The 11,117-nt window shown below is 44.8% G+C and overlaps 1 protein-coding gene across 1 annotated transcript in view; it reads left to right on the top strand.

The window, feature by feature from the left end:
• Positions 1–11,117, top strand: part of PKP3 (plakophilin 3) — a gene marked incomplete in the record, with an annotated part of 642,311 nt that overhangs the window by 339,898 nt on the left and 291,296 nt on the right. The window contains 1 exon segment of the mRNA XM_044082669.1: positions 8,179–8,960. Coding sequence (XP_043938604.1) covers positions 8,179–8,960 — 782 coding nt within the window.

Genomic DNA, 11,117 nt, shown 5'->3' with positions numbered 1-11,117 from the left:
ATGCCATGGAATGAGCAGCTGTCCATCCCCATAGGACAGGTGGTATGGCATAGACCCCCTACCGTCCTGGACCTGCTTTTTGAACATGCTGAGGTTAGTGTTTGGTATGGATTGTCTTGACGAGTCAAGCCTTCATCCCTCTGGTCAAGGAGCGTTCTTGTTTGATTGACTTAAAATTGAAGCAAGCATTAAATTAGAATTGTTACAGATTCTAATGTTATTGCTTGCAGACTGCAAGACATTGGTTTGTATAACTTCTGCAGCAGTTACCAGAGCTGGATTAAACATGCATAAGACTAGATTACCAATGTGGAGCATGGGGAGTTTTATGAACTTTTTTAAATTGCATAGCTTGGAAGTATCACTTGAGTGAAGATGTATAAAAAGTAGAATGCTTTCGTGTGTGCATGTCATTTTAATCTCTTACATATCCTACCAAGGAATATGGAGATGATTTTTTCACATCCATTTCACAGAATCTGCTACTTTTAAATGACTGGTGCATCCAGCACCAATAGCCTTGTTATAAGGCAGGCTTTAATGGTTGGTAGCATGGCATTTAAAACCTGCTGTTGCCTTTCCGAAAGCTTTCCTTTCTTGGCAACAGCCCGAGTTATGACCCAGGCCATGACTGTAGGCAGCATATTAGATAAAAGCTGTTACTCTACTCCTGAAAAGTATTAGTTTGTCAGCACCAGCTTGACATGACACAAACCTTGGCCATTATATGTACTGCATTTAAGAACTACTGTTCTCCAGAGGGGTTTTCCTTTCTTGGCACACTGTTGCCATATAAGTTATGATGTAGTTGGATGTGTCAGTACAGCTCATATTTGTAGATGGATTAGACTTTGAAATCTGTGTCTTATACTTTGCATTAGCCACTGTTCCACTTTTTCCATCTGTGCTTGTACTACCATATCTGGAACATCTGTGGATATCCTCTGTTGAAAAATCAATTTCAGGGAAGAGAAATACTCCTTAAAGTTACATGGTGAACAGTTTTTGGTAGAAGCAAAGCATGTCTTACAAAAGGGATGGTAGGGGTGGTGAAGACAAATTGGTACAGATTTCCAGACACACAACATGGTACAAAATCTGTTGCTTAACCCTTAGATATAGAAATAATAAGATAGTTGTCCAAACAATTATTTGATTTAAAATTTTACACATCTTGATATGCACTGAAATGTATTTTCATAATTGTTTGATATTGTTGATATGAGTTTGTTCAGATGGACAAAAAGCAGTGTTTTAGATTTTGTACATTGTGCTGTGGTAGTAAAATAAATAAATTAATAATGATACTTACTTTGAACTAGCAGTATAAAAATGACTTCATCATAGAACTCAAACCTCATTGCTGTATATCTTCAGGATGATTAGAACTTTCTGCTGTAACTTTTTACCTAAGAGAGATTGCGTGCATATTTGGGGTGGCAGGATTCCTGATTTTGCAGATAAAGTAGGATGTTCATCGTGTTACACTGCTGCAGTCATTATACTTGGGTTATCCTGCCGTCAGGTGGTCCCGCAGTTGGCCAGAGTTCCAAAGTCTTGGTCCGGCATCGGTTGCTGTCGCTTTTTCCCTGATGTCAGTGCGCCAGGGTTATATAAGATGCATCCAACACCATTTTTTACAGTCTTTCTTGCCGCGCGGTGCCCGAAGCAAAAGCAGTTTGCAAGCGCCAGTCGGCCGACTCCTGAGATTTTTGAAGTCGAATTTCAGATCCGAAGTCTTCAATAAAGCTAAGTACCCCATTGGGGAAACTTTTTTCTTGCCTCAGACCGATGTCAGAAAAAGTTAATAATTGTATTTCTGGTGGGAAGCAAATACCTCATAAGGACTTCCACTCTTACTGTATTCCATGCCTAGGCCCTGATCACGACGTCACTAGTTGTCGGTTTTGTGCTAGATTTAACAAACACACTATAAAGCGATGTTTTGATTTTGCTTTGCACTACTTTGGCCAAAGGTTCAATTATACAATGCCGTCGGAACAACCAACGACCGCAATTCTTAAAAAATGCAAAGACAAGGATAAAGACAGGCATGTGAGGTCCAAAACCAACAACAAAGCCTCTTCTAGGCCAGTCGCCGGTTCTCAGTGAGGCGCTTTTGCAGCCCCTGACACCCGCTACCTCAGAGCCACAGGCCGCCTCTGACTCCCACGTGGAGACAACTAGGCGTCTGGAAACTCAAGGTATTGGGCCTACGGAAACTAATCCTTCAGATGGGTCTGGAGCCGCTGAGCAGGCATCGGCTTCTGAGGGTGTCTTCAGACCTTCACAACTTACCATTAAGGCAACAGCCAAGACAAAAACACCATTAAAGACAAAGAAGCAAGTACAGCATTCTCCTGGACAGTCCTCTATGCCCAAGAAACAGATGCTTAAAATAGCCGAAGACCTCATTACTCTAATCTGGGGTTCCCATCCCCCTCCTGAGAAAAGGCCTAGGCAGGATACAGACTGTGACTCCTCTGATCAGGTTTCCATTTCGTCTGATTCCTCTTCAGACCAGGGATACTCTCTACCCCCCTGTGAGGAGTCTGATGCTGAGGAATCTATCCCTTCAGCCTCTCCTCCTGAGGATTACTCTTTTGGGGAAACTTTACATACCATAAGGGAGCATTTCCATTGGGAAAGTCAGGAGTATTCAGAATCCAAGAAAAGGCTCAGGGACTTCCTTTTTTTGCCTCAGCACAGGCCCCTGGCTATTCCGCCTGTGCTAGATATTGTGTATGATGTGTTCTTTGAATCCAGCTTCTCTCCTGATTCTTTGCCCCCTGCACCAGCCAAACCAGATAGGTATTAGAGTCCCTGACCCTCAAGTTTCTTTATAAAAACCCTTCTGCTGACCCAGAAACCATTTCCCAGGGTCCCAAAGGGGTTAAGGCTTCCATTGCAAAAAATCCAGTCCCCTCTGACAGAGATTCCAGAGCATTGGATAGATGGGGGAAGAAAGTTTACACTTCTGCAACTTTAGCAGTAAGGGCTTTAAAATTGCCAGTTTCACATGCTTAAGTACTAACAATATTTAATGGCTCATTTAAAACAGAAAATGCTTGCAAGCTCAGAAGCTCCTGACCATAAAGAAATGCAGGATTTATTGCATGCAGTTGAACAGGTGGGAAAACATACTCTGCAATGTGGTTTTGATTCTTTAGAGGCCTCTGGTAGAGCCGCAGTAACAGGTTCTGTGATTCGAAGACATGCTTGGTTAAAAGAACAGAGTTTACCTGATCATGTTAAGGCAAAATTACTGGATGCTCCTTTACAGCATGATACCTTGTTTGGTGTTAAGGCAGAAGAGGTGTTAAAGAAAATGGAGGATAAAGCTAAATCTATGCAAACAGTCAAAGATTTCTTACAGGTACATCCACCTCGATTTAGCAGAAATTGGCCTACAAAGAATTGGTCCTTTCCAGTGTCAGACAGGCCTCAGAGAGGCAGATACAGACGCCCAAGAGGCAGATCTCAACCCCAAGGCTCTAACAGACACGACAGTGGGGTACCTCAACCCCAAAAGGAGGTGAGGACAAGTCTCAACCTTATAGGCAACAGTCCCAATGACTTCCCCCTTTGTATGCCAAACACTTCCCATTTGGCAGCCCCCTTGGGGGGAAAACTAGCACTTTTTTCACAAAATTGGCAAACAATCACCCAAGACAAATGGGTTCTGAATATTGTGTCTCAAGGTTACAGGTTCCACTTTTACACTTTACCAAGGCTAAAAGGAATGCCAAACCTGCCACAAAATCAATGGCAGAGGCTCAAAAACAAATTGCAGCCCTCATGGACATGAGAGCTATTCAAAAAGTACCACAGCGGGAACAAGGACAAGGATTTTACTCAAGACTCTTCCTGGTCCCCAGAAAGGACAAAGCCTGGAGACCCATACTAGACCTTTCAACTCTAATTACTTACCTGGATGTTCCGAAATTCAAAATGTTGACACTACAGCAGCTTCTTCCCATGGTGGGCAAGAAGGCCTGGCTTGTTACTTTGGACCTCAGAGGCATACCTGCATGTCCCTATCAGACAAGATTGCAGAAGATACCTCAGATTCAAAGCTGGTACAATGCACTGCCAATTCTCTGCACTGTCCTTTGGCTTATCTACTGCGCCCAGGGTCTTTACCAAGTGCCTGGCACCAGTAATTGCATTTTGCAGACAATAAGGAATTCAAATATATCCATACCTGGATGACTGCCTCATTCAAGCCGAGAGAAAGGACATTCTTCTAAAACAGCTGGCATTTGTAAAAAGGTTGCTAATTTTTCTAGGGTACACAGTAAACAAAAAGAAATCAAAACTAGTGCCCTCACAACAGATAATATTCCTGGGTGCCAGCTTAAATACAACGGCCCAGATGGCTGATCTCACGCCAGACAAACAAGGACAGCTGACTCAATATTTTCAACTACTGGCAAAAAAGTCCCATCTCCCTGCAAGAAAAATTCTGCAGGCCCTGGAATTCGTGGCATCCTGCATACTACTAATACCATATGCCAGACTGCATATGAGGAAATTACAATGGTACCTAAAAAGTGTTTGGACTCAACACTCTCACAGTTTAGAAGCAGTAATACCAATAATTCCCTGCCTACAACAGGAGTTTTGATGGTGGGCACAGGCATGTCACCTCAACAAGGGTCAGCCTTTCACTCTGCCCACAGCCAGGCAGACTCTAACAACAGATGCTTCGGATTACGCCTGGGGAGCACACATGGCAGGAAAATGTATTCAGGGCAAGTGGACCACAGACCAACTGCATCTTCACATCAATCAAAAGGAGATGTTGGCTGTTCAAAATGCCTTAACAGCTTTCAAGGACCTTCTGCATCCAGGACGATTATTATTAAAGACAGACAACACCACAGTAATGTGGTACATAAACAAGCAAGGGGGGCACTCATTCTTATCCCCTATGCAGGCAAGCCATGACCTTGTGGAACACAGCTCTAACTTATCAAGTTCATCTGCAAGCACAATTCCTGCCAGGAAGGAAAAATACTATGGCAGATGATCTAAGCAGAAATATCATGGACCCTCACGAATGGAAATTGAATCCACAAATCTTCAGCATGGTAACACAAAAATGGGGATGTCCAGACATAGATCTTTTTGCATCCCCACTGAATTGCCAACTACAAAACTTCTGCACAAGGACTCACCACACACAAGCATGGAAAGTGGATGCTCTTTCGTTCAGTTGGAAAAGCCTAAACGTTTATGCCTTCCCACCTTTGCCTCTACTTTCAAAGGTACTCCTAAAAGCCAGATAAGAAAAACCACAGATGATCCTGATTGCTCCAGACTGGCCACGCCAGCACTGGTACCCAATCTTAAAGAACTTAGCTCAAGGTCCACCATGGATTTTGTCTCAAATTTCACCCCTTCTGACTCAACAAAACAATCAGATCCTGCACGGTCAGCTCAAAACCCTAAACCTGGCTGCATGGCAGATTATTAGTCAAACAGGCAACACCTCTCTCTAAAGCTGTTATGGATGTCATTTTGGAGGCCAGGAGACCTAGCACCAGGAAATCTTACTCAGAAAAATGGAAGAGATTCTGTGCCTGGAACCAGGCTCAAAGCCTTGACCCTCTTGTCCCAAACATTCCTCAGATTTTACAATACTTAACTGAGATGCTGGACAAAGGCCTATCCTTCTCATCAGTTAAGATCATTGCCTCTGCCATTTCAGCACATTACAACACGGATCCTCCATTATTCTCTCATCCCTTGCTAAAGCAGTACCTCAGAGGGGCTAAAAACATAAGACTGCCCCGGAGAGCACCAACACCAACTTGGGACCTCAATTTTGTTTTAGAAAAACTGACACTGCCACCTTTTGAGCCAGCCAATACAGCCGATCTAAAATTTGTATCATGGAGAACAGCTCTGCTTCTGGCAGTAACTTCAGCACAAGAGTCTCAGAGCTACAGGCATTAATGGCAGTGGAACCTTTTATACTTTTTCATCAGGACATGGTTTCTTTAAGGACAAACCCTACCTTTATGCCAAAGGTGGTATCTAGTGTGGCTCTTAAACAAACCATCCATTTGCCAACTTTTTATCCAAACCCCCAGAATAAAGGGGAGACATTTCTGCACTCTTTGGACATACGCAGGCAGCTACGCTTCTACTTGGACAAAACAAAAGTTTTCAGGAAAACAGAGCAACTTGTTTGTAGCATATGCTGCAGGATCACAGGGCAAGGCTATCTCAAAGCAGACCATTTCCAAATGGATAGGACACTGTATTCATTACTGCTACACACAGCATGGAAAATCAGTGCCTAATAATATTAGGCCACATTTTACCAGAGCAACAGCCACTTCAACAGCCTTTCTCAGAGGAGTACCAACCAAGGAAATTTTGGAGGCTGCAACTTGGAGTTCAGTGCACACCTTTACCAAGCATTACCACTTGCCTCTTTACTCTAAATCCAGAGCAGGATTTGCCACTACAGTTCTGCAGGGCCTCATAGCCAATCCTTACTCTTTATAGACCAGCCACCCAACCTTAGCTTTGGGATTCTACCCAACTGTAATGACTGCAGCAGTGTAACACGATGAACATAGTACAGTTTTGTACCTACCATAAATGTAGATGTTAGAGTGTTCACACTGCTGCAGTCCAGGTTACCCTCCCTCCATCCCCTCTGTCCTAGCTGGACTTACCTATACCTTTCTATTCTATACAACCTTTGTGGTGTATTTGCTTGTAACCAAGGGTATTGTTTATATTTTTTTATATATGTTTTATTAGCAATAGGTATTGCCTACCTACTTGGGGGCACCTGACATCTGGGGCAAGAAAAACTGAAGAAAATCACGTTGGATGCATCTTATATACCCCTGGTGCACTGACGTCAGGGAAGAAGCGACAGCAACCGATGTCAGACCAAGACTTTGGAACTCTGGCCGACTGCGGGACCACCTGACGGCAGGATAACCCAAGTGTAATGACTGCAGCAGTGTGAACACTCGAACATCTACATTTATGGTAGGTACAAAACTGTACTTTCTGTAGCACACAAAGACTTGCTTCCATCTCTTCTTAGATGAGCAGCTGTGACCTTTGCCAGAGAGCCACTTGCAGTCTGCAACCTACAGCATCCGTTTGCAAGAGACACATCTGTTCCCAAGCTGAAGCCCAGGAAAAAAGTGAGATTTGAGAGCACGAGAGAGAGAGAGAGAGAGAGAACATGTAAGCCAAAAATCCTGTGTTTGTGGGACTGATATGAGAACATTGCTAAAACCACATTAGTAAGTAAGGACTGTACTGCACCTACCCACTGGCAGTCCCAGAAGTGTCACATCTGTAATAGGCACCCAACTGTCAGAGCTTCCATTGAAGATTTCCAAACTTAAAGCACTTAGCCAGGTTCCATTATCCATTGCTGATAAGCAGAATCTGTTTATATGAGCAAGGAATAGTCCTGTTCCATCAACTGTGTGCTCTATCTCAGTATCTCCTGATGTGGGCCTTGATGCTACTTCTCTTCTACATCCCCACCTGTCAGTATCCACAAACATTGTGACTCTGTGATCTGCTGTGTGGTTTGTACTTAGTAAGTGTGGTTAGTATGCAAACAAATATAGGGGTGCCTTTTGATGCCAGTGGCAACTTAACTTTTTGCATCATTGCATAGGTCTCCAAAACTCACCTTTCTCTAGACTGTAGACCATTTGCACATATACAGAAGATGCTAAAGATCTGTTTTCCTCTAATGGCCATTTCTTAATTTCTTGGCACTTTTATGTCAGCTTCTTTGTAGCTTTCCGACACTGTTTTGCCCTATACATATAGCCAGATAGATCAAGGGGACATAGAGGCACTCCACAAAAACACTAACCATCTTACCTTTGACAACTTTGTAATTACTTTCTGGGGTGCTCACTGGGTGTGTCAACTGCCTAACATAACTGAGAGGTGTTTAAAATACGCGGTCAAATATAATGTGTAGAAGTTGTTTGACGGTTGAACACAGAAACAGAGACATTGCAGGATGTCATTCATTGGTTATCAATTACAACCAATGTATGTGAAATTTTAGTTGGCAGGTTGTTGGCTATTATTTTGTATTTGAAGCATATTACTCAGAGATTTTGTTTAATCTTTGTGATGCTCATTCAATTCATTTTTTTCTGTTTATCTTCACAGACGGCAAAGCCTCAGTATGGAACTGCCAGAACTGGCAACTGGTCTAGCCAGTCAGCTGTCGATGTGGGGTATAACAGGAGGTACAATACAATAAGTAGTACTGGTCCACGGCAGAAGGAGGTCTTCATGAATGCACGCTCCCAGACTGTAAAGCCACAGTCTACGTTAATGGGAAGTTCTCGTAGTGGAAGGCGGGAAATGGACACCATGTCTTTTCGCTCTCTGCAGATCTCTAATGGTCCAGCCTATTACAGTCGTATGGATGATGAAATGAGTCTTGGGTCAGACCAAGTTGATCACACAGTGGGAACACCATCTCGGGCATCCTACTACATGTCAGAAAGCAGTGAGGGAGGCCAGTATGGTAGGAATTATACCATGGACAAGAAAATGAGTACTGGAAATGGTATCGGTTCTCAGTCTGCAATAATGCGCTCCTACAGTGGCACTTTTCCCAAGCCTAGCAGTGAATGGATGGATGTGGAAGAAAGGGTAACTCAAAACAAAACCATACGGGCTCCTGCCATGCGTACTCTTCAGCGTTTCCAAAACACTAATCGCAACCGCAACAGCACTGGATCTTTCATTAGCATGGGCCAGCAGAGCTCTTCAGCTTCTATGGTGCAGACAGATTCTGGTGCAGAATATGGAGGCATAGTAATGCAACAACTCTCCAGGGCTCCATCTATGAAAAGCATGGTTCTTGATTCTACCACAATGCCGGATCTGCAGGAAATCCAGGGACAAAAAGACTTCCTGACCCAACAAGCTATTTGTTCTGGGTAAGTATAGTTAAGGTCTATATTGTAACAGGTTTTGTTTCCTTTTTTCTGTATTACTCAAAAGTTTGGGAAACAAAAGTTATTAATAGTGTTAAATCTCTAGGGTTACTAGTTATGGGTAATCTAAACTCTGAACAGTCTCAATTCTTTTTATTAAACTAACATTTTTTAACAGATGATCTGAAGTAGTTGACTTCATTCATTCTGCACATATGGGAATACGGATCCGATTCAGATCCAAGCCGGCAAAACTTTTCAAGCATCAGCTCCGAGCTCCAAACTCCTCCCGTACCTATATTACCTCACTTCCTCCTATCTAGCCCCAGATCTCGTTGGCCGCTGTATGAGTCAGCATCATGGTCTCTGAGCTCTTAGCTAAGTGTTAAGGTTTTTGCTACTTTTTGCTATTTGTTGAGTGTGAATTCCTTCCCTTTTTCCTCCATTACATCGCGTTTGGTCATCGTGCTATTAAAAAAAAAAAAAAAAAGTTTTTAGTTAGTAATTGCTAGTTTTAGTGTTTGGTAGTTTTGTGTTACTGGTTTCCGCCTAGGCCCAATCCCTGTTAAGTGTGTGCGTGTGAGCTGTTAGGGCTTTTTCTTTCCTTGCTATGGCTGAACAGCCTAAGGTTCCCTTTATAAAGTGCACAGAGTGTGGTCATAAGCTTTCTCCAGCCGATGGCCACACACTGTGTGTTCTATGTTTAGGGGTCGTCCATCTGTCAGCATCCTGTGACATTTGTTCGGGTTTTAACCTAAGGGCGTTGAAGGATCATCGAGCTAAGCTTGTGGCTAAAGGTTTGCTACCAGCTTCTGCATTAGAGTCTGCCTTGGTTTCCTCCTCAACCAGTGACTCTGTGCAGGCAGGGACTCAACCTCCCGCCAGGCCTGCTTCTTCAGAGTCGTCCCAGAGAGGTAGGGACAAAAGGGAGAAAGAGAGGCGCTATAAAGAGAGACACAGGCCCAGAAAAAGGTCTCCAGACAGGGAGTCCTTTTCCAGCCCCTCTTCTAAAATACCCAGGTCTCGTTCTCCTTTGCTCCGCTCTCCCCGTTTCTCGCCGGAGCCAACGGAGGCATAGGAGCCGAGGCACTCCCCTCTGATCTGACCCAGACCCGAATCGGTCGCTTCCTCCAGATCGACTCAGAGTGTATCCGAACTTGATATGGACAAGCTGATGAGGCGGTTCATCCAGAACCAGATTCAGATGGGGGTCTTACCAGGGCCCTCTCCCATTGGTGAGGGTGGTTCTTCTACTATGTTCCACCCTATTGCTCCTTCCCCTATCCAACCCGATGCTTTGGAGTTCTCGGGTCCGAGTCCTTTCGGAGCCGTGGGGTCGGCGCCAATGGTTTTTGTTTCCTCGATGCCGGGCATCACCTTGAGTTCCTTGGATCCGATCTCTGATTAAGGGGACTCTCTGAGCCATGGTCGGGGAGTCTGACCCGAGGGTCGAGATCTCGCTCTTTCGGATCCCACCCTCAGTGCCCGGACTACCCTGCCGTCAGCTCCGGTCCCCACTTCGATGCCGGGGAGAGCCTCTTTCTTACGTTATACGGAGGTGTGCTCTCCATCGGCATTTGGGGCAGTAGAAAGGGTCCTCTCCCAGGGGTTGAGACCACAGCTCACATCCTCGGATCCTGCCTAGACCCCCCTGATTTTGGATTCTGCCCCCATTGCCCTGTCTCAGAGACAACCCATGCCAAGGCAGCCCCAGGTCGTTCCCCTCAGGGAACCCCCGGAGGCTTACGAATCCTCTCCAGAGAGTCACACTGGAGAGCAACTTCGTAAGCCTAAGTGCAAGAGGAGACGCTTGGACTCCTCTGAGTCCATTACTACTGATACGGACTTGGATGAAGGAGAGGGTTCCCCCAGATCACCTCCCGAGGATGTCTCGTTCGGAGGCATTATGGAGATCCTCCGCCAAAGAGGAGGTTGATCAGCCCCCAAACCCTCTGCGGATGAGTCCATATTCCTGGATGCCTTTGGCGTGGGCCCATCTACTTCCTGGGTCTCCCCACCAGCTGACCCTTTGGTGGACCTCATCACCACTAGGGCATGGAAGGATTCTTACACCATAGAGCCTATACCCAAAAGGCCATACAAAATTCTTTCCCCGCTGTCGGACAGGCAGGCATGGTCTAAGGGAGCCCCGGTAGACGC

The sequence above is a fragment of the Protopterus annectens genome, chromosome 9.part0 (genome assembly GCF_019279795.1).
Source record: "Protopterus annectens isolate FY-2018-M chromosome 9.part0, PAN1.0, whole genome shotgun sequence".
Lineage (NCBI taxonomy): Eukaryota > Metazoa > Chordata > Ceratodontiformes > Protopteridae > Protopterus > Protopterus annectens.
This window is presented reverse-complemented; position numbering and strand designations above follow the sequence as displayed.